Source organism: Coregonus clupeaformis, chromosome 5 (assembly GCF_020615455.1).
Source record: "Coregonus clupeaformis isolate EN_2021a chromosome 5, ASM2061545v1, whole genome shotgun sequence".
Classification (NCBI taxonomy): Eukaryota; Metazoa; Chordata; class Actinopteri; order Salmoniformes; family Salmonidae; genus Coregonus; species Coregonus clupeaformis.
Window position 1 is genome coordinate 12,043,663 of NC_059196.1, and position 24,514 is coordinate 12,068,176.

General features: G+C 44.4%; 1 protein-coding gene and 1 long non-coding RNA gene across 7 annotated transcripts in view; both read right to left on the minus strand.

Annotated features, from left to right (window-relative positions):
- Positions 1-3,120: 3,120 nt before the first annotated feature.
- Positions 3,121-5,384, minus strand: LOC121567081. The gene is made up of 2 exons (XR_006001045.2): positions 5,299-5,384; positions 3,121-3,364 (listed from the first exon to the last, which is right to left on the minus strand). It is a non-coding gene; the product is annotated as an uncharacterized LOC121567081 (long non-coding RNA).
- A 4,906-nt stretch (positions 5,385-10,290) lies between these two features.
- Positions 10,291-24,514, minus strand: part of LOC121562156 (Down syndrome cell adhesion molecule-like protein 1 homolog) — a 143,514-nt gene continuing 129,290 nt past the window's right edge. For 2 of the 6 annotated variants that reach the window (XM_041874540.2, XM_041874529.2), the window contains exons 22-34: positions 22,845-22,998; positions 20,909-21,026; positions 20,384-20,547; positions 20,197-20,295; positions 15,644-15,832; positions 14,883-15,170; positions 14,345-14,500; positions 14,083-14,113; positions 13,734-13,852; positions 13,403-13,555; positions 12,979-13,173; positions 11,349-11,684; positions 10,291-11,155 (exon numbers count right to left, since the gene is read on the minus strand). In XM_041874540.2, the coding sequence (XP_041730474.2) occupies positions 10,638-11,155; positions 11,349-11,684; positions 12,979-13,173; positions 13,403-13,555; positions 13,734-13,852; positions 14,083-14,113; positions 14,345-14,500; positions 14,883-15,170; positions 15,644-15,832; positions 20,197-20,295; positions 20,384-20,547; positions 20,909-21,026; positions 22,845-22,998 (2,520 nt within the window). In that variant the 3' untranslated portion in view covers positions 10,291-10,637. Of the gene's footprint in view, positions 11,156-11,348; positions 11,685-12,978; positions 13,174-13,402; positions 13,556-13,733; positions 13,856-14,082; positions 14,114-14,344; positions 14,504-14,882; positions 15,171-15,643; positions 15,833-20,196; positions 20,296-20,383; positions 20,548-20,908; positions 21,027-22,844; positions 22,999-24,514 lie in introns of all 6 variants that reach the window. The other 4 variants (XM_041874535.2, XM_041874513.2, XM_041874524.2 and 1 more) reach the window with 3 other exon arrangements.

Sequence of the window (24,514 nt, forward strand, 5' to 3'; positions counted from 1 at the left end):
TATACAGTATAGATCATCTTTGCTAACGCAGATTCTTGAAAATATATAGCTTTGGACAACTGGAGAAGTGTTGCCACAGCTCTCAAAAACATTGCTGCCCTGAATTTAGCTGGGTTTAACCTTTTACCGCAGTGGGCTAAATCAGGGTCACACAGAGTGATTCTTGGTAGTCTTATACAAATCTACTTTGAAACAAAAGTATACACCTCACACACATGGTTATGGGCTTTAAAAAAAGATGATACCTATAATATGTCAGAAATAGAGTTGAAATGTATTCAATTTTGAGTTTGCATCCCAATATTACACTTTATATCCATCACAGAAGACTGAAATATAACAAAACTATTTGACATAGAAACACCAGATTTTCTTTATTAATGATGACATTATGAAAAATATGAATAACATTGCACCCATGACGCCAAAGAGGGAGCTTTTGGTCATTGACTGCAGGAAAGGTCTACATTAGATTTTTGGTTGAGATGGAGAAGTGAATCCATCAGATCAATTATTAATTTGTAGACAAACTGGAATTAAAGCCAGACTAAGTCAGTGGGACAAATGGAGCTATCCAAACAGAAGATACATCTCCTTCAAATGTTGATATTTGGTTGTGTTGTCAACCAAACACAATCAAATATCACTTTTAAAATACAATAAATTACCTATTAACTTGTCGACAAGTTAACAAATTATATGTTGGATTCACGTCAACAATTCAACCAAAAATAAAAGTGAAGGAACGGGATTAAGCCAGTGGCTCAGATGGAACTATACAAGCAGTAGTAGATGCATCTCATTTAAAAGTTGACATTTGGTTGCATTGTCATCCAAACACAATTCAATATTACTTTTGTAAGACAGTAAATAGCCTAAAGTTAAGACTATCTTACAAACTAATGTAACATTCAACCTTAAAATGAGTAACACATCCATGGCCACATTTTGAGGTTGCTGTAACTATGCATTTATTCTTACATAATCATATCAAGCGTGCATGTTCAAGATAGCATGCATAGGTCATCGCAGGTATGTGGAGATCTTCACAATTGCTTTAATAATCTGCACAGAATCTCAAACGGCATTGATCACTAGCACCATCTAGTTTTAATGTAATCTCAACTGCAATCCAGGTCATTTCGTTCTGCTATTACATGAAGCACAGTGATAACACATTCATCTGTTGTATAAATAAACAAAATATCTGATATTGTATTCCAACTTGAACTTTGCTGTGCTTTTAAATGGTTGAATGCGTAGTGATAGACATTTGGGTGACAACTAAACCAAAAATCAGGCATTGTTTTTCCATTGGATTTTGCTTGTGCTTTAGATGGTTGAAAGCATTATGCTATCACATTAGGAATTCAACTAACTTTTGGATGTCTTTTTGAGTGGGTGTACATAGGTTGTAATCTCATTTATCAATATCTCAACCAAATATTACCCAATTATCCATGTTGAAAGTAAGTGGTGTGCCAGGGGGCAGTAACCCCTGTTCTTATGTCTGAGCTAAATCTGGTCACAAATCCCTGGACACTGTGTCATATATGCCCTGGCTGCTCCTCACCTGTAGCATTACATCTGACCCCAGGCAGACAGGCCTGCACTAGCATCTGCTAGACCAGGATGCCCAACTAAGGATGTCCAACCAACAACCACAATATGAATGTAAATTGGCTTATATGACTTAACCTATTGCCTTTCTTACCTATGATATATTATGTTTTGCCACCTGTGTTGGCCAGAGTGTGTCTGGAGCTTACCTGACTGTCAAGGAGGTGAGGGCACACCTGAGGGATAAACATTGTGCGTAGAGGAAAAGATTACTGCCTCTCTATTTCTGTACCGCAAAGCTCTTTATTGGTCTTAGGCTGCCGTGGCAGAGAATGTGTGTGTGCGTGTGATTTTGTGTGTGTGTGTGTGTGTGTTTTCCATCCACCTCCCACGAAGCATCCTACTGCGCACTCCACTGACTGTTTGGATCTATCAGAGTGTACATGATCTCTCTTCCACGGCTGGACTGAGGACCTAAAGGAAAGAAGCAATATCACAGCAGCCTATCCCAGGCATCAAGGAATAGTTGTCACGATGATAGTTACCATGTTAACAGCTATGTACATAGTGGTCAGAGTAGTTGAAAAGGTAAGGCCATGTCTATTGATAACTTTTACATGCAGTTAACAGCTGGTCCAACTTGTGGAGTTAGATATGGATTTTGGAGGTCATTCAATCTGTATATTTGACTTTGTACCACTTTATTGCACATTTGATAGGCTTTGATAGGCTCTAAATAACGTCATCAAATGTCATAATGAAGTGCACTAAGGAGTTGTCCATGTATGTAATATCTTTGGATGCTACATTTCGTTTAGTTTATCAGGATCACCATTAGCCTTTGCTAATGGTGAGGGGGGGGATGTGTATGGAATGCTGTCTGATTAGCTTTTTTTTATGTGAGCATGAATATCTTAGATAGCTTTGTCCACAATGAGTGCTTTTAATTAGAAAATATTGAGGAAGTTGTCCTGATTAGTGGTCTGTAGGTGTGAAAAGGAAAGTGAACTGAGGGTCAATACTCCACTTGATCTCATAGTTTCACTTTGGGATTTGACGTAATTGGATGAACACACACACCGATTGAAGGGGCTTTAATTCTCTCTCACCCACATAGAGTCAGGGTTTAATGCCCCTCTCACATACACACACACACACACACACGCACACACACACGCACACACACGGCAAGAGTGTTCAACTGGCATTTAGGTAAACAGGAAGTTCAGGAACACACACACACAAATGTAATCCTTTCCATGTCTATCCCAGATAGGAGTGCGGTTTGCGCGCAGTGATCCTCCCTTGCCTTTCATGGTGACCCAGCCTCTGCCCTGGCAGGTGCACCACGTGTCGCAGAAAAGGAGGAGCAGCGCAACAGCTGAGGTCAGTCACTCAAACATTCCCATCCACAATTTGCCACTGCCAACAACACACCCCTAACACCACCTCAACACCTCATCCTCTCACCCCTCCCAAATAACATATCTCCAATGTGTCATGGCAGCAAGTTTGAGGAATAACATGAACAACTCAAACAACCACTTAGATTTCAAGCCATTTAAGATACCTCTTCGTTTAATGTTTTTGATTAGTTAACTTCACATATAATGTGCTGTGCTGAGGTGACTGCTGTGGAGTAGGAGTCATTCTCACCCACTGCATGTTCTTGAATTAGTTAACATTGACTGAGGTCCTTGACTCAACATCCAGCCAGGCAGTAGTCAGGTGTTACAGCAGCGGTGAAGGCTCAGGCTGGGACTAAGAGTAGGATGTGGGGGATGGTAGCAGTGTACAAGAAAGCCTGTAGAGAGAAGGGGAAGATAGGTCATGCTATCTGAGAACTATTTAATGAGAAACAATGGAATCTGAAAAGAAAGTTATGTGGGTGCAGTCAATAACTTTTGGTATTCCAATAACAAGACAAAGCAGCCTTTGCTTTTGAAAAGCCTGATCTGAAATTACTTTTAAATGGTTGCAGTCAGACATGATGTAGGCCACAGCTCCACAGAGACAGACAGACAGACAGACAGACAGACAGACAGACAGGCCGATTGGTACAGTAGACAGACAGACAGACGGACAGGCAGGCCAAACCCAGGCTTCACCTCCTCCAGCAGGTGGTACCTGTAATCCCTATTGAGGGGATTTGTGTCTGTGGACATTACCCAGACTGGAGATTGGAGAGGTAGTGTGTGTGGCTCTGCTAAAGGTCAAGGCCCACAGTTGTGTCAAGAACATGTGCAGCTGTAGCTGTGTGATCTCTGGTTAAAGGGATAGCAATCTGCTGAAATAATTAACTTAACAAATGTACAGGGGAAGGGAGGTATATAATGGTCTAGAGATATCTAACAGTGCTCAGTATAGTTTCCCCAGACATGTATTACCAAATAAGGTAGTGAAAATCTCATGAAATCTAAATGTTTGAGGTGCCTACTTTTTGCTAGTCTGCCATATTCATCAGATGCCATAGAGGGGGCCAAAGTCATTCTGACACAGAGACCAAAGCATACTGACAGAGGGATGTATTGCATAACTTAGCCTTTTCAATGCCATTGTGATGATAGAATTACACAATGAACAGCTAATTAACAACACATTCGGATCCAACAACGCACAGCATTTTCAATGCCTCCGGACCATCCATTCTTGTAGTGTTGAATGCCACAAGCATCAATTACCAACATTTCCAGAATTGGCTACTGACACATCACTACGAAATTACATTCGCTACATGACCTTAGCTATGGGGACACATAGCTGCCTGTCTGCGAGTTGGGCTGTCTTGGAATGGCATGTGAATAATGACGCAATCATGTTCCAAACATTCCACCTCTGATGTTTATACTGAGCAAACAGGAGATGGACAATCAGGCATGCCTGCAGTAGCCGAGCAATTTTTGTGTATGTTTGTGAGTGTGTGTGCATGCGCATGTGTGTGTGTGTGTGTGTGTGTGTGTAAGTGAGAGGGATACAATCTGCAGTTGCTACATCCATTTTTTAAATTATAAATTATATGTAACTATTGATTCTGGAAGAATATAACCTATAAATGCCTCATGAGCTTAGTTCAACTGCTGTACCCCCTCAGAACCCAAAATATGAGCTTGATTACTCCAATGTTTGTAAACAAAGCAAATGTAAACGAACACTGTATAGCCTCAAAACATGGTTAAAACTATAATTTTTCACTCCTTGCATTCATAGTCTATGAATTTGAGAGTGGTTACTTTTCTCCAGCCCAATCCCCTAAGCTTTTCACCAAAACAGCTGTTCATTTTCCAATGCAGATTGCCCCTTTAACAACTTTTTCTGTAAAGCTTTTGATTGTAGCTTCTCTGGCAGTTTACACTGTATTCTTCTTTACAGTACGATGGTCAGACAAGGAACAGCGTAGGAGTGTTAAGAAAGAGTGAGTATGAGACCAAACAATGTTTAAAAGAGTGAAATGCACACATATAGAAAACATTTCCCAGGTGCTGAATCCGAGAGGGAAAACATTTAGATATATTTTTTTAATTGGCACATTGGTATACTGCTCCCACAGTGTTGAATGAGAAACGGACAACGGTTTGACTAGCTCTTCCTCATTACAACCCAGTAACGGGTCGAAACATCCCTTTCTCCTTAAAACACTTCGGGAGCAGCCTACGAGTGTGTGGATTTATATTTTTCTTATCTACGACACTGAACAGTCCGTGGCAATTTAGCTATAATAATAAAAGTATAATCACCTACCCACATAGAGGCTTGCTGAAAGGCTACATAACTTCCTAACCCCTAACGTTACAGACCACTTGTGCCTTCCTACTTATGTACTTGCTACGTTGTTACATACAGTAAATTCGGACCTCTTCCCCAATGCAACGCTGGCTGTTGCTGTTGCCACTTTGGCTGTACCCTGTCTCCTGACGTGCAATCGGAAAGACACTACGTGCAGCAACGGGTGTGCAGCGGCGCCCCTCAGCCCCACGCTGCCTGTGGAGAAAGCTGCCGCCACCATCCAGAACCAGTTCAGGAAGTACCAGCAGAAGAAGAAGGAGACCAAGTAGAGTCGCACCCGCACCACCGGAGCTCTGCAAGACAGACAGACACAAATACACTGGCAGGGGACACAGACAGACAGACAGACTCCGCTCTTAAATGTAAAGAGCAGAGGACCAACCATTTCATCAAACTCCATGACTCGTCTTTCATAGCATGTATACCAAAGTAAATAGTATAGATTGACTTTATGTATGTCGAACATTATACAGACACACATACATTCAACCACTAATTTAACTGACAAAATATATCACACATCCTGTGTTATACTATGTGACTGAATATATATCCTGATGTACATATTAGTATTTGTGAAGATAATTATGTGCGAGAGTATGTTTGTGTGTGTGTGTGCGTGTTTGTGTTTGTGTTTGTGTGTGTGTGTGTGTGTGTGTCAGCGAGCATTTGAGAGTGTCAGCGTCTGTGTGAAAGCATGCACATTGTACTGTATGTATTGCAGTATGTATCAAAGATGATAGATGGATTGTAAATGTAAAAAAAAACAGATACACCCAACACACTCCATTAAACTCCTCAGTAATAATGGATTGGTTTTCTTTATGTTGTTGCACTGACCTCTTGTGTCGAAGTAATGAATTGCTCTAATTTCACATTTGTGTTATTCCGACTATATAATCAATCATTCTTGTGAGATTTTCTTAGTGAGGTTTTTAATAAGACTTGCTCGTTTTAGTTTCAAAAAGTTTTCCATTGCAAAACGTTTTGCCACAGTGTGTACTAATAAATACACCCCTTGATCCAGCAGAAATGAAAGGATGGAAAAAGGAAGACATGACTCATGGAAAGATAGCTTTATTGCACAAGTGTTGGAGTACTCTTTTTCTGGTTTTGTTTGTTTTCATAGAAAAAAACGGTAGAGTTAAACAAGCAATTGCAAATTGAAGCATCTTTTCCATAAAAGTTTAGGAACTCCCTCTGTATTTTTTAAAACGCTTTTTCCCTCACCCCCTTGTCATGAGTTTGTTTCTCCATTTTCCTTTTTCTTTTTATAACCAGCAAAATATTCAGAGCATGCAATGCCGTTTTTCCTCAACAGAAAAAAAAAAGAAAAAAAGAAAAAAGAAAATCAATGCAAAGCAATCAATGGCCCCCCAAAAATTACAACTCAACAAAACCTCTTGGAAAAGAGGAACCAATTGTGAAAGCCATATGTGGTCCACTCTGGATTTTTTTTGCCCCATTCAAAAATCTAATTGTAAGCAGTGTTACTATAATTCTATAGTTTTCTTTAACCCGCTCCTGTTTCAAGTTATAACTTTAATCAAAGTTTACATTGTGCCCTGGTTTCATTTGGAGATGTCGAAAATAGTACGTATTTATACAAAACACTTTGCTATGTACAAGTCTTTAATAGTGGGGTAGCGATGCTGTTGGGGCAGGAGGTGCAGGGAGGGGAGAATCTGACACCCCCTTTAGACCTGGTGTTAACATGTGTCCTTGGAATGGATCTTTGGTCACATCCGGTCACACCCGATCAAATTGTGCTGGAGTAGACATTTTGGGACAAATCTGATCACGGGACACATGTTATTACCAGTGGTAAATTATGGTCTAATTGGTCAAATAGGTGGGGCAAAGGTTAGGGTAGGGAGGGGAGGGAGTTTGATTCCTGACCCCGCCCAATATGCACACAGCTTTTCCTGTGATTGGTTGGAGCTAGGGAGTACCTGATTTCAATTGGCTAAACAGGCCTGCCCCTTCACGTGACACCACTGTGTGTCTCAAAGCAAACCGTTTAAAAATAATTGCATAACCAAGGAAGCCAAAGCAAAATAAACAGTATCATAATAACATCAACTGAAAGGAAAGGTTATTCTCTCTGCAGACTCTCCCTGTCCTGTTCACTGTCTGCAACAGGCAGGGAGCGTGAGTGTTGTCAGTTATGAGCAGTTATAACAGTTATATGTATGGCCGGAATAGGAGTACTGTGCAAGGACATAATGACAACGGTAAGCCACAGAGGGCCCTATGTGCTGTCTTCACTAAGTTCAGTAATAAGACGTCATGGAGGTTGTCAACAGAACACACCTTTGACCTTTGGAAGGTACAATACAACAGGTTACATTTGCGTCTACCTTTTGTACTCTCTTCTTCTCTCAACACCTAAAGTAGGGTCATACTTCCACAGTTACCTGAATGCTCATGTGCCAGGGTTAGTTGTACCAGGGTTAGTTGTACCAGGGTTAGTTGTGCCAGAGGCTCTAAACTCAAATCAACAGTGGATGTTGCCTCAGCTAAGTGACTCAGTGCTGAAGCTGCTACTCACTAACCATCCACTACAAGTGCTTATAAACGGTTAAAGGTTCCCTGAAATCTTTCTTTCTTATGTTAGTGATGTCCCTCACCCTTTCCACAGGTACAATTAAAAGAGGGTTGTGCTGACCGCAATGAACACACTTTACCTCACTGACCACAAAAACCACTATGACCACAAACTACAGCAGTGTCTACTCTCCACCACAGTGGACCACAGGGGCAACCCCAAACCAAATCAACCACAGGTCTGATGTTATGAGACACAGTAACCACACCGGCTGCCATGGGGTTCACTGACCACAAGCCATTCTGACCATTACAAAATGCTAATCGACAGCATTAGTTTGCAACCGGCCTCACTGGCTAACGTACTACCCATCATTGGGCCTTCACTATATAGATACTTAGGTTTGCATCCTGAATGGCATGTTTGGTGTAGTTGTGCTCCTGCACTGTAGCTACCTATGTATTTGGCACAGGGGCAAACACCCATGAGGCCATGGCATCAATGTTCACATCCCCAAACTCGGCCTCAGATACTGTAGCTAACTCTCTATTTCATCTATCTATTTCTTTCTTGGTTGTGCTAGCCGTTTCAAGTTCTTCGACACACTTTCTCCTCTTCCTCCACTCTTCCTCTTAACCTACGGCTTCTTCCACTGAGCGATTGTCTCATTATTTATGTTTTCATATATTTTCAATTACGATGACTTTATATCTCTCTGCTTTATTCAATAGTTATATATTTGCTATATATTTAGATATAAATATATATGTACATATATTTGACAACAAATATTATATATATATTTTTTTTATATTGTGAGAGCCCTGAAGTGAAATTTTCCATTGCAAACATTGGGAGCAAATTTTTTTGGGGGGACGTTTCTTTGTCATGGAGCTAAGCTTTGGGTGTAGAATGAATAAAATAAATTAAAAAAGAAACGTCAACAGAATCCGACAATAAGCTTAAATACATTTTAGTGGGATGGGGGGCCTTAGACAACATATTTATTCTTGAGACCACTTAATTTCATAAGACTAACTCATGTCCACCTGCCATCTCTTCCCTAAACACTTACACCACTGAATGGTTTGCCTTATCTTTCCATCTCTCCCTGCAAATCAATGTTCCTCGCTGCATTATCATGTTTGTATATTCTCCTCTGTTTCAATCTGAAATCTGTTTATCCATCCATCTTTCTGTCTGTTTAATCTTTTATCAGTCAGTCTGTCTGTTGTCCTGCAGTCCATTTGTCAGTCAGTCCCAGCTATTGTCATAAATGTCTGTCTGCCTAGCAGAATGTGCTAGAAGGTCACAGTGAGACTGTATGGATGGGATGGGGTATGGAGGGGTTTGGGTAGACAGAGGGGTAGTATGAAGGAATGGGGGTGTCTGGCACCAAGCGCAAATTAACGACAGAACAAAGGGTCTTCTTCCTGCTTCAGAGGGATGGAGAGAACGAGAGAGAGGAACAAGAGGAGGCAAATCAACTCCCTCTCTGTCCATCTTCCTCGTCATCTCCAAGGCGATGCTGCCCGTGTCAATCACACCAGCCAACCAAAGTCCAGAAGGGAGAGACCGACATGTGACGTCATACAGTGTGACATCATCGTCCCCAAACCACTGTCACAAGTAGCAAATGGAGAGGAGGTTTTTTAACGCACGCCTCCGCCAAGGAGTCAGAATACAGATTGATTCAAAAGGTCCACTGCAGGTGTGTACCAGCCACATGTATACATATTTACACATATACACGCACACACGCAGGCTCGTGAAGGTTCTGTGAATCCATTCTACCCTCTTTTAATGCACAAGTTTATATATTCCAAAAGAAAAAGAGAAAAACAAACATAAAACATACAGTTCAGATTCATCTTTCGTATGAAGGCGATTCCTGTTTTTTCCCCTCGCTCTGTTTCCTGTTGTCCTATAAAAGAGTCAGCAACACTATACTGTGTCATGAATTGCATGAAAATAAATTCCCCAAGAATCCTCCAACATCGTCGTTGAAACCACAGTCTGTTACCTGTTTGTGTGAGTCCGTACCAGGATGGCTTTGGAGGGCCAGAGACAGACACCAAGGTTGTTGGTTTATGCATAAGCACTTTCCGTGGCAATGCGCTGCTGTATGAATTCTGAACTCTCTGTTCAGAGACGTGAAAAGAAAAAACGTAAAATGGCCTAAAACCTCTAGACAGGTTTATGTGAAACTCTACATCTCTTAGTACTTGGTTTATCGTTCTGAATTCAAGAAAACAAGTGCACATGGAAAGTATTTTGTGCATAAGTTCTGAGGTGTCCTAACAGATAATGAGAGAGAGAGCGCGCGAGAGAGAGAGAGAGAGAGAGAGAGAGAGAGAGAGAGAGAGAGAGAGAGAGAGAGAGAGAGAGAGAGAGAGAGAGAGAGAGAGAGAGAGAGAGAGAGAGAGAGAGAGAGAGAGAAAAAGTAAAAACAAATAAAAATATTACGACCATATTGAGTTTGGCAAGTTATTTCCAGGGAAGATAAAATAATAAAATAAATAGAGAGAGGAAGAGAAAGAGAAAGAGAAAGAGAAAAATAAAAAAAAGCGACAGAGAAAAAACAAACACGCAGAAAGAAGCCAAACTCCTGTGCTATAAAAACCCCAATCTGGCCCCTGCGGAGCGGCCCCTCTGGCCTGACAGTGCAGGCGTCAGGTGTGTATAAGTGTGTCTGTGTGGCCCCTAACCCTTCCCAAGGCTCCAACATCTACACCAGTGGCTCCAGCTACACCAGTGTATATGATTTGGAGTAAGCACCGCCAGCCGCCTGCTTCTGTCTGTCTAGTCTGCCCAGGCCTGACGAGCTGCTCTCCAGCAGAGAGTCTCTGGAGTCTCCCCCCGAGGCTGCGGCGGTAGCAGCGGCGGCGGCTGCAGCGCTCTGGGCAGAGGAAGAGGAGGAGCCGGGCATGGTGAGAGTCCTCTGAGGCAGGGAGGAGGTGCTGGAACCAACAGACGGCCCTCCAGTCGCCCCTCCTACAGCACTACCACTACCACTAGCACCCCCCGATGCTCCCCCTGAGGCGCTGAGGCCGGCCAGTCCAGCATGGCCCACAGTCAGAGCCTGCTGCTGCTGCTTGGAGGAGTCCAGAGTCATGTGGCGGCCCTGGGTGTGGTATGCCCGCTGGGCCAGGCTGCGGTTGGAGGCCTCGCGGGGCGGCACCACCGGGCACGGGTCATGCAGCTCCGACTGCTTCCGGAAGAAAGGGTCTGTCTTCATGTAGAGGGGAAGGTTACAGTAGTCACCTGGGATTGGGGGATGAAAGAGAGAAAGAGGGAGAGATAAAGACATGACAAGCATCTTTCTCATGCACATTTGTTATATGTCAGAGTACTGGTATGTGTCTAAACAACTCTGCTCACTCTAACCATGCTTAGAGGCCTTTACATTAGACCGACCTATAGGATCATTCTAATCAAGCACAGGTCTCATACTCACTTTTGGCAGTCCACTCGCTCTTGTTGGCGCGGTGGGGGATGGGCACGGCTACATTGGTAGGTCTGCCACGATCGTAGTCCTGGGGTTTGGGTGGCGAGGCGGTGAAGCGACACAGGCCCGTCTCGGACGGCGTGCTCATGGAGGTCATGCTGTCGGCGTTGTCGTTGGTGCCCGTGGTCATCTGGTCTGAGGAACTGTCGGAGATGAAGCACTCGGTGATCTCAAACTTGGCGTGCTGCAGGTGCTCCTCAAGCTTGGCGTGTTCGTAGGCCCGCGCCAGCTCCTCATAGGTGGACGACGCACTCTCTGTAGACACCATGCTGTTACGCCCCTTATCTGAGGACAAAGAGAGAGGGAGCGAGAGCGACAGAGAGGGAGAGTGAGGGAGAGTGAGAGAGCGTGAGAGAGAGTTTTATTTTATATTATTTACTTCACCTTTATTTAACCAGGTAAACTGGTGGAGAACAAGTTCTCATTTACAACTGCGACCTGGCCAAGATAAAGCAAAGCAGTGCGATAAAAACAACAACAACACAGAGTTACACATGGGATAAACAAAACATACAGTCAAAAACACAATAGAAAATCTATATACAGTGTGTGCAAATGTCGTAAGTTATGGAGGTAAGGCAATAAATAGGCCATAGTGCAAAATAATTACAATTTAGTATTAACACTGGAATGATAGATGTGCAGAAGATGATGTGCAAATAGAGATACTGGGGTGCAAATGAGCAAAATAAATAACAATATGGGGATGAGGTAGTTGGGTGGGCTAATTACAGATGGGCTGTGTACAGGTGCAGTGATCGGTAAGGTGCTCTGACAACTGATGCTTAAAGTTAGTGAGGGAGATAAGAGTCTCCAGCTTCAGAGATTTTTGCAGTTCGTTCCAGTCATTGGCAGCAGAGAACTGGAAGGAATGGCAGCCAAAGGAGGTGTTGGCTTTGGGGATGACCAGTGAGATATACCTGCTGGAGCGCATACTACGGATGGGTGTTGCTATGGTGACCAATGAGCTAAGATAAGGCGGGGATTTGCCTAGCAGTGATTTATAGATGACCTGGAGCTAGTGGGTTTGGCGACGAATATGTAGTGAGGGCCAGCCAACGAGAGCGTACAGGTCACAATGGTGGGTAGAATATGGGGCTTTGGTGACAAAACGGATGGCACTGTGATAGACTACATCCAATTTGCTGAGTAGAGTATTGGAGGCTATTTTGTAAATGACATCGCCGAAGTCAAGGATCTGTAGGATAGTCACTTTTACGAGGGCATGTTTGGCAGCATGAGTGAAGGAGGCTTTGTTTTCCGAAATAGGAAGCCGATTCTAGATTTAGTTGGTGTTGTTCATGAAATATGACAATCTTACACCATCTCCTTGCAGTACATACGTATGTGCATATGTAGCCTGTTTTGGGTGGCTCACTTGTGTCCTTTGTATATGTATGTATGTGTATCAATACTGTGTGTGTGTGTGTGTGTGTGTGTGTGTGTGTGTGTGTGTATATATATCATGAGAGTATGTGTTACAAGAGTGTGTGTGTCATGAGTGTGTATGTAGCCTATGTTTGTGTGTGTGCTGGGTGTGTGTATCAAGAGTGATGTGTACATGATGTGCCAGGCTCACCCGTGTCCTGTGAGAGGCTGGCGCTGTAGCTGTCGCTCTCGGTGACGGTGATGCCATGCTGGGAGCCCACGGTGCGCCAGTCGGAGGTGAGGGTACGGGCGGGCGTGGACGACTGGCACTTGGTCAAGGTCCACTGGCTGGAGTAGCGGTTCCTCGTACTGTGGGCCGATTTCACGCTCTTCCTCGACACCGGGTCTAAAGGGGGAGAGAGGGAGGGAGGAGAGGGAAGAGAGGAGGAGGTGGGAGGAAGGGAGGGGGGAGAGGGAGAGGGAAGAAGTAGGAGAGGTGAAGGAAGGGAGGAGAACACAAGAGTCAGTGAGTTAAAGGCATTGATGGAAGGAATGGACAAGATATAATAGTCTACTATGTATATATAAATTGACCAAAAACACAACACTAAGGGCAGTTAGGGCTCTCCACTCACTGGTCCCTGGTCTGATGTCGGACATGTCAATCAGAGGGCCGGTGTTCTGGATGAGGGCGGGGTGATGCACAGACACGCCCGTACAGAAGCTCTGTGGATTCACATTCTGGCTGAACTCTGTGTCCGTCACTGGGATGGTGGCTTTGTCTTCACCTAGCAGAGGGATTGACAGAAGCAACAATTATTCATGACTGATGATTCATACTCATTCATGAACACACATTTGCATATTAGTGTAGGTCAAAAATAGCAATAACATCCATATCAGGTATGCACTCATCAACACACACACACACACACACGGACGTACACACACACACACTGCACCGACCGATCTGTTTGATGCCCTCCTTGTCCTCGATGAGCAGCTGGACTCTGGGGATGTCGATGTGGAGTCGGGGACCCTGGGGGGGCCCCTTCACAGGGGTGTCAAAGCTCCGGTTATTCTTACTGCTCCAGGGACACAAGGCACACACACACACACACACGCAGAGCGTAAATCACCTTATTTCAGAAATAGGATTTATCTACCTGTCTTTTAAGACATTTACTGTAAGAGGTAAGGTAACCACACATTTGTAACATTTTCCAAAATGTTTCTTAATTTCAGTGTGTTGTATTAATGTTTCCATTGGAGTATGAACTGTAAAAAGAGGAACAGCAGAGATTAGAAATATTACCTGATCAGCATCTCAGCCAGGCTTTTGGCATCTAAAATGGAGCACAATAAGTGAGATATTACTTATGCTCTCTCACTAAACGTTTTCTTTCCCTCACTCACCCCTCAACCCGGTCTTCTGTCCTCTCCTCCCTCTCTGACCCCAGATCCTTTCTTCTCGCCCCTCTCCTCTCTTTCCTCTCCCTCTTTTGCTCCCTCCCTTACTCAACCCGCTATCTCTTCTCCACCCCCCTCCCCCCTCCCCCCATCCCTCCCTCCCTCACCTCTAAGTCTCTTCAGTCTCTTCTCTTTGCGTTTCTTGCGGATGATGAAGAGCAGGGTGACGACCAGAGTGACCAGGATGACGGGGCAGCCAATGGAGAAGAGCTTCTTGACGTCATCGCCCTCCGGCCGCGCTGACTTAATGGGAGGGATGGTACCTGCTTAGAAAATATATCAGGTTATATGACATGGTTAAATGGCATTTAGGTTATATGATATATCAGGTTTTATATACTGTATATGGGTACGAGTGTGGAAGAATATGTATGGGGAGAAGAGAGACAAACTAAATTGATTCAAACAAATCATTTTAAAAGGAAGCCAATTGCTATCCATCCATGCTATCCATGTCAAAAATGCATATGTCGATCTTTCGTGTATTTTCTTCATGTTATTGAGATATGACAGTGAAGAGACATGATTGATAGCGAGTCAGAAGGTCAAATTCGAACACATGCCGACTCTGGTACATGTGCCAGAGTACGTGGCACTAACCACTGGACCACACAGGCCAGAGAAATTAAATCAGCTTGAACTCACTGCCATCGTAGTCCAGCGTGGCGAACTGAGAGCTCTGGTTCCCACAGCCGGCGCTGTTACAGGCCTTCATCTTCAGCTCGTACCAGGTGGCCTCGCGGAGCTCAGCCAGGAACACGTCAGCGGTGGCGTTGGTGCGCACGTTCTGCCACGCCCAGTTCCCCTTAGGTCTGAACTCCAGCAGCACGGCCGTGATGGGGCAGCCACCGCTCGCCCAGCCCTGCAGGTTGAGCCTGGCGTGGGTAGAGTTGATGTGGGTGAACACCGGCTGGTCTTTATTGAACTGGGGCTCTGGAAGAGGCAGGGTAGGAGGGTGTTAGTTCTCAGTATTTTTTTTTTTTAGAATGTCTTGAAATATTACGATATGGTAAGTGTGATTGAATTCTATGACTGTACCTGTCCACGTCATTACCCCTCTCACAGCTATAACCATATCGCACCATTTACATTTACATTTTACATTTTAGTCATTTAGCAGACGCTCTTATCCAGAGCGACTTACATGAGCAATTAGGGTTAAGTGCCTTGCTCAAGGGCACATCGACAGATTTTTCACCTAGTCGGCTCGGGGATTAGAACCAGCGACCTTTCGGTTACTGGCACAACGCTCTTAACCACTAAGCTACCTGCCGCCCTTAACCACTAAGCTATCTACTTTAGCTCCTCCCTCTCTGCCCCTCTTCGCCTCTCCTGTCCCCAAACCCTCCCATGTCCCTGTATCCCCCGGTCTATCCTCCCCCTCGCCCTCTCCCCCTACACCTCACCTCGTCCGTGGGTCTTAGCCTCAATGATTTCACTGATGCGTCCCGCTCCCACGCTGTTCTTGGCGGCCAGTTTGACCTTGTACCAGGTGCCACAGCGTAGGTTGTCCAGCTTGAAGGACCTCTCACTGGAACTGATGAACACATCCCTCCACCCCTCTATGTTGTCCACCGAGTACTGCAGCACGAAACCTGGGGAACACACATACACACACACACACACACACACACACCATGATAAGTGCACATTTTTCTTCTTCAACCTTCTGTTGTGCTGCAGTGCATGATAATAAAATAGAGACATTTGAAAAAAAATACGTTACATGTAAATAATTGAACATTTAAAAATGCACCAGATAACCATATATTTTGCAATATTCAGCTATTCCTTGCCCACCACACCAGTTCATATCTGGTTCATATTTCATTGTGTCAGTACCGCTGGATAACACCAGAGGACAATGGTGCATCATACATCTCCTCCACTACCATAGATCCAGATGGAGAAGGCTGCATTTCTGACTGTTCTATGCCACCATTACTTTCCCAGAAGCCCCCAGCTGGGATTGGGAGGGCGCTGACCGGGCATATATGCAAATGAGAATACAATATAGCGTCTGCAGTCATAATCAGCTGCCTTGGATTTACAGTCTGTTTATAACTCTCTCTCTAGCTCTGTCTCATCTCTGTCTCCATCTCTTATGCTGTCTAGCACTCTCTCTCTCTCTCTCTCTCTCTCTCTCTCTCTCGCTCTCTCTCGCGCTCTCTCTCTTGCTCTCTCTCTTACTCTCTCTCTTGCTCTCTCTCCCCCTCCCTCCTTATCTCCCTCCCCCCTCTCTCAGTCAGTCTAGCTCTACCTCTCTCTCTCTTACAATGTCTAGCTCTCCCTCCTCCATCTATGTCTGTCTCCCTTTCTCTCTGGCAGATGGCACAATAAAGGGTGGCATGCCAGATGGATTGACCTGTGTGGAAAGCCTACTGTCTTTCTTTGTGTGTGTTTTTACAGATATTACTACTTTTCCAGACAAACAGAAGATAAAGCCAACCAGTGGTTCTCTCTCTCTCTCCCTCTCTCCCTCTCTCCCTCTCTCTCTCTCTCTCCCTCTCTCCCGCCCTCTCTCCCTCCCTCTTGCAGAAGGTAAAGGAACTGAGGAGTCTATGTCTACACTGTCATCAGTGGATCACAGGGTGGCAGGATTAGTCATAGACTCCTATGAACATGGTAGCTACTGTCAGAAAGACAGTCCCACAGACCACCTTATGGACAGAGAGACACCAGACACAGGACAGACAGACGAATGGACGAAGGGACAGACGGACAGTCGGACAGACAGGCAAAGTGAATCAAAGGATGCATGTTTAAAAGGTGTGAATACACCCACTGGGCTCTATTTTCAGCTGGCATTAAGCCAGCGCAATTGTCAAACACAGACTCGTTTGCAATTTCGACCTGTTAAAGCTGGCACTCTTCTATTTTCAAACCCTAGCGCTAGGATTGCTAATTTACCAGAGCCCACTGAACAAAAAACGCACACTGCAAATTGCACACACTGAACTCACACACTGCATGGAAGTCAGATAATCAATGCGACAGCTCCTTAACTGGGAACCAAAACAGAGTGGACACCAGTCAATTAACAGATAGCATGGTATGCAAACTAACAAAGCTTGCTTGCGCTGAGGTGGGAGGGGTGGCAATGTCTGAGGTGTGCATCTTAAAAATGTGCGCCAAAGTGCTAATTTCAGTTTGTGCTGGTGGGGATATTTAAGACCAACCAATAGCTGTTCTTAGCAGTAACATGGTTTGTTATGACTACGGAAACGCAGCCTATCCAGCCGTGATGCACAGTGCCAATATATACATGGTACATGCCTGCCCTCCAGGACACCTATAGCACCCGATGTCACAGTAAGGCCAAAAAGAACATCAAGGACATCAAACACCTGAGCCACGACCTGTTCACCCCGCTACCATCCAGAAGGCGAGGTCAGTACAGGTGCATCAAAGCTCGGACCGAGAGACTGAAAAACAGCTTCTATCTCAAGGCCATCAGACTGTTAAATAGCCATCACTAGCCGGCCACCACCCGGTTACTCAACCCTGCACCTTAGAGGCTACTGTCCTATATACATAGACATGGAATCACTGGTCACTTTAATAATGGAACACTAGTCACTTTAATAATGTTTACACACTGCTTTACTCATTTCATATGTATGTACTGTATTCTATTCTACTGTATTTTAGTCAATGCCACTCCGACATTGCTCGTCCTAATATTTATATATTCTTAATTCCATTATTTTAGTTTTAGATTTGTGTGTATTGTTGTGAATTGTTAGATACTACTGCACTGTTGGAGCTAGGAACACAAGCATTTCGCTACACCTGCAATAACATCTGTTAAATATGTGTATGTGACCAATAACATTTGATTTGATTTGATTTGATGTGATTTTTGTGCCTGTACACCTTGTATTTAGAAACATACAAAACAACACAAAAATCCCATTTCATTTCATTTGATTAAAACCAAGCATAGCCTTTCCCCCTCTCAATGATGCCTGTTTTTTTTGTCATGCCCAATGCATTCGCCAAGTAATCAAGACTATCGATAAAGGGTTTGGCTCTTCACCAAAGCTTTATTCAAATATCAGGTTTGGCAGCAGCAGGACATTGAGCGGGCACCCCCTTTTTATCTATGTAGGCTATTACATTACTTTAGCCAGCTCCTGTTATTATTTTGGATATGCATACAAACCCCCCCATCATGGAAGGAGAGATTAGATAATCTGGTGACACTCCTATTTAGAAAAATGTAAGTTATTTTCCCGTAACAAATGCTGTTTTTCCATTTCGTTTGATAAAAAAAACAAGCACTTAGTAGGCTACCCTTACCCTACTATAATGAACCCTTACCCTACTATAATGAACCCTTACCCTACTATAATGAACCCTTACCCTACTATAATGAACCCTTACCCTACTATAATGAACCCTTACCCTACTAGAATGAACCCTTACCCTACTAGAATGAACCCTTACCCTACTATAATGAACCCTTACCCTACTAGAATGAACCCTTACCCTACTATAATGAACCCTTACCCTACTATAATGAACCCTTACCCTACTATAATGAACCCTTACCCTACTAGAATGAACCCTTACCCTACTAGAATGAACCCTTACCCTACTAGAATGAACCCTTACCCTACTAGAATGAACCCTTACCCTACTAGAATGAACCCTTACCCTACTAGAATGAACCCTTACCCTACTAGAATGAACCCTTACCCTACTAGAATGAACCCTTACCCTACTATAATGAAAGCTGGTTCAACAGCAATGTATCTGGTGTCTTTCTTATCTTGGCCATGCATTAGCCAAGTAGCCTATCCATAAAAGTATTCTAAATGGTCTGCTCATGAGGCTTTTGCCGACATACTTTTGTATTATTCACAATTCACATAGGCCTACTTGCAGTGCATACTTCATTAGTCTTTTATCCATCCCCATTTCTAAAGAGCGCCTCTTGTCCGATTACCAAAGACACGCTCCTCCAAACATAGGCTATTGAAATTGTTCAGTCCTATGACGCCACATTAACGGTGGGCCTAGGCTTTATCTTGCTTAGTGATAACGTGTCTCACACATACAATACAATTTACGGGAGCCTAATATTTTTATTTGAGAAGTGTGATGCATAAAGGCCTATATGCGTTGAAGCCAATTACAACAATGTTGACTGTGAACACTCCAAACATATCGAGCAAACACTAGATTTGCTGTTTTGCTATCACTCGTTACTGTAGCCTATGCTATTTAATAAACTGTAGTATCAATCGACAATGGACTAGGATGATAATATTCTGTGCCCCCAGCCGATTTGGAGTTGGATGACAACGTAAAGACCACCAATAACCTACAGAACTTGAGACAAACGCAGGCACTATTAAGCCATGGAATGCCTTGATTGGCCAGTGAGTGGCCAAGCCCTTGGCACACCTACAACTTGTTTATTCATCAAAACCCAGCCCTTTCGTGCCACCGCCAGCTATTGCACTCGTAATAACGGCTGTGAAAATAGCACAAATATTACTGACACCCCTGGACCTAAAGCGCGACCGCCAGCAGTTAGATTTACCATTGCATTAGGTTTGTTAAATTAGAGCCCACTGAACAAATACGCACATTGCAAATTGCACACACACTGAACACACACACTGCACGGGAGTCAGATAATCAATGTGACAGCTCCTTATCTCGGAACCAACACAGTGGACACCAGTCAATAAACAGATAGCATGGTATGCAAACTAACAAAGAGACAGAACGGAGAGATGGACAGAGGATGAAATAAAATATGAAATGAGAGAGAGGAGAAGGACGGACACAGTGACAGGACGATAGATATAAGGATAGAAAGAGAGAGAAATCATAGAGGCGAACCACAGGAGAGAGAAGTGATTTACATTTTTAAAAAAGCAAATGTAAACACATGGTCACGCACACACACACACACACACACTCGCGCAATAAGACTGGTATATACCTCTGATGGAGGATCCTCCGTTGTCCCCAGGGATCCAGGCCAGGGTGATAGAGGAGGTGGAGGTGGTGGAGACAGTCAGACGGGGCTGGTCTGGGGGAACTGCACCGACACACACATATGGTCAGCTAACTAGATCACAACTGGTTGACCAAAAAGAAGAGGATGATTCCAGTGTGCTGGGTCTCACCTTGCACCAGCAGGTTGACAATGATGGTGTCGAAGCCCAGCATGTTGGTGGCCGTGCACGTGTAGTACCCAGAATCCTCAGCTTTCACCGAGCGCAGGACCAGTGTGCCATTGGCCATGATGAGCCTCTGACCGTCCAGAGTCACCGGGATGGCTGTGTCCTCACTGAGATAGAGGGAGGGTGGGAGAGAGGGGGGGAGAAAGAGAGAGAGAGAGAGAGAGAGAGAGAGAGAGAGAGAGAGAGAGAGAGAGAGAGAGAGAGAGAGAGAGAGAGAGAGAGAGAGAGAGAGAGAGAGAGAGAGAGAGAGAGAGAGAGAGAGAGAGAGAGAGAGAGAGAGAGAGAGAGAGAGAGAGAGAGAGAGAGAGAGAGAGAGAGAGAGAGAGAGAACGCTGATGTAAACACTGATTTAACACTAGTCTAGTGGATGGTGGAGTTGGGGTTCTAGAGATGGAGGGAGGTAGTTATGGTGGCAGTGTGTTGGGGTAGACTGACAGAGAGGAGGGTCTGAGGAGGTTAGGGTCTCACCTGTCTTTGGTCCATTTCATGGTGGGGGTGGGTTCACCCACTGAGCTGCAGGGTAGCCTCACCTCCTTCATCCAAGGAGTGGTCACTGTACCTCCGAACGATAGGATCTTAGCTGGGGCTGAGGGAGGGAGTGACACAAGTTGAGAAAGAGTTACTTTGAGAGGTAATAGTGTACTTTGAGAGGTAATCTGTTTTTCAAATCTACTCAACAGTACACTAACTATTAATTAACTTTATTATTTGATGTATTTTCATGTAATCAAACAATGTACAGTACAGGTCAGTACAGTACAGTTTGAAGGAACAGGATCCCACACATTTCAACGACAAAGGAAAAAATATATAAATAAAAGAGGGAGCATATCTGAACGAATGAATGTGACTACAGCAATGGCCTGTTTTCATTCACATGGAACCTTTTTGTGCTTGCAGTCTCATGTTCTCTCTCTCTCTCTCTCTCTCTCTCTCTCTCTCTCTCTCTCACTCTCTCTCTCACTCTCTCTCTCTCTCTCTCTCTCTCTCTCTCTCTCTCTCTCTCTCTCTCTCTCTCTCTCTCACTCGCTCTCACTCTCTCTCACTCTCTCTCACTCTTGACGTCTTAATGCTAGAACCTTTTTGTGCTTGCAGTCTCATGTTCTCTCTCTCTCTCTCTCTCTCTCTCTCTCTCTCTCTCTCTCTCTCTCTCTCTCTCTCTCTCTCTCTCTCTCTCTCTCTCTCTCTCTCTCTCTCTCTCTCTCTCTCTCTCTCTCACTCTCACTCTCACTCTCACTCTCACTCTCTCACTCTCTCACTCTCTCTCACTCTTGACGTGCTCTGGCTGAATGCAGTATTGAGTGGGCCAGCCTGGAGCATACAGCCTTTTACTGCTGCTGCTTATCAGCTGGCACAGAGAGACACCATCACACACATACACACACACACACAAGAGAAAAAGAGACAGAGCCAGTCACAGAAAGAGACAGAGCCAGTCACAGGAAGAGACAGAGCCAGTCACAGGAAGAGACAGAGCCAGTCACAGGAAGAGACAGAGCCAGTCACAGGAAGAGACAGAGCCAGTCACAGGAAGAGAAAGAGCCAGTCACAGGAAGAGACAGAGCCAGTCACAGGAAGAGACAGAGCCAGTCACAGGAAGAGACAGAACCAGTCACAGGAAGAAAATGAGAAAAAATGAGGAGTGCACACTCTTAATCAATCTCTCTCCCTCTTCATTTACTCAGCCCGGTCTGTCTTTCTACTGCCCTGTGTATTAACCAGGTCTGCCCTCGTCATTTACATTTATATTTTAGTCATTTAGCAGACGCTCTTATCCAGAGCGACTTACAGTTAGTGAGTGCATACATTTTTCATACTCTCCTCCCTCCTCCCTCCCCCTCATCCTCCTTTCCTCCCCCCTTCCTCCCCTCCTCCCCCAGCCAGCTCATCTGACCAGTGCCCTGTAGGTCTTCATATCCTCATTAAGAACACTGGCCTCTGTCAAACAGCCTGCTCTCTATCAATCAGGAGAGGCTGGACAGAATTTACAGAAAGAGGAGAGAGAGAGAGGGGAGGGAGAAAAAGTGGGAGAGAGAGGAGTGGGAGAGAGAGAGAGAGAGAGAGAGAGAGAGAGAGAGAGAGAGAGAGAGAGAGAGAAAAAAGAGAGGGAGAGATAAATAGAGAGAGGAGAGGGAGAGAAAGAGAGCGAGAGAGAAAAAGTAATTGAGGACCGAGAGAGAGAAATAGTGAAAAATAGAGAGGGAAAAAAGAAAGAAGAGGGAAGAGATAAAATAAGAGAATGAATAAAGAGTGAGAGAGGGAGAGGCAGGGAAAAATCAGTGATAGAGAGATAGACGGAGGGTGATGGAGGGGAACAAAAAGCCAGAGTTTAACCAACCCTGTACCCCCTTAACTCCATCCCCGTACTCCCTTCCTTTCCCCCGTCCCCCTGTGGAGGGCTCACCCTTCCCAGCAGGCTCCACAGTGACCTTGTCGCTGATGTTGCCACGTCCGGCGGTGGTGACGGCGGCGGCCCAGATGAGGTACTGCTGTCCGCGGTTCAGGTGGGTAATCCGGTAGAACAGCAGCTCGGGGTTGGCCTCATACTCACTGGGGGCCTGGGGAGAAAACATTACACTGTCACTCCAGTGCTGATCTAGAATCAGTTTTTCCTTTAAGATCATAATGAATAAGACCATCTGGACAGATCCTAAATCAGCGCTCCAGACGCTATGAAAACAATAATAGAAAAGAGCTTTGCTCTGAGCTATGCAATCAGGACAAGTCAACTACTACTACTGATGGACGTAGAGAGCTTCAGTTCGCCTTTGAAAAGCAGGATAGACAACATGTTTCTGACATTTTTTCTCTGCTATAATATTTTTCTGCAATCAAAATGCTATAGTGTGTATGAGGGTAGAGTTGATGGGGCGGAGGGATGGGGACGGATGGGTGAGGGGAGAGAGCATAGGGGGCACACAAACCCCTCTGGGAGAGAGAGAGGGTGGAGGAGGTGAGGAGGAGACCGTGGGGAGTGCAGACGGTTAGATGAGAGCGAGGGAGGGAGACAATGGAGGACATAACAATCAGTCAGCCAGAGATATCATTAACCATCAGTCAGCCAGTGATATCATTACAGGCCTCCTGTAGCTCAGTTGGTAGAGCATGGTGCTTGCAACGCCAGGGTTGTGGGTTCGATTCCCACGGGGGGCCAGTATGAAAAATGTATGTACTCACTAACTGTAAGTCGCTCTGGATAATGTAATTAACAATCAGTCAGCCGGAGATATCATTAACAATCAGTCAGCCAGAGATATCATTTACAATCAGTCAGCCAGAAATATCATTAACAATCAGACAGCTGGATATATCATTAACAATCAGACAGCCAGAGATAATATTAACAATCTGTCAGCCGGAGATATCATTAACAATCAGTCAGCCAGAGATATCATTAACAATCAGTCAGCCGGCGATATCATTATCAGTCAGCAAGAGATATCACTAACAGTCAGCCGGAGATATCATTAACAATCAGTCAGCCAGAGATATCATTAACAATCAGTCAGCCAAAGATATCATTAACAATCAGTCAGCCAAAGATATCATAAAAAAATCAGTCAGCCGGAGATATCATTAACAATCAGTCAGCCGGAGATATCATTAACAAACAGTCAGCCAGAGATATCATTAACAATCAGTCAGCCGGAGATATCATTAACAATCAGTCAGCCGGAGATATCATTAACAATCAGTCAGCCGGAGATATCATTAACAATCAGTCAGCCGGAGATATCATTAACAAACAGTCAGCCAGAGATATCATTAACAATCAGTCAGCCAGAGATATCATTAACAGTCAGCTGGAGATATCATTAACAATCAGTCAGCTGGAGATATCATTAACAATCAGTCAGCCGGCGATATCATAAACAATCAGTCAGCCAGAGATATCACTAACAGTCAGCCGGAGATATCATTAACAATCAGTCAGCCGGCGATATCATTAACAATCAGTCAGCCGGAGATATCATTAACAAACAGTCAGCCAGAGATATCATTAACAATCAGCTGGAGATATCATTAACAATCAGTCAGCTGGAGATATCATTAACAATCAGTCAGCCGGCGATA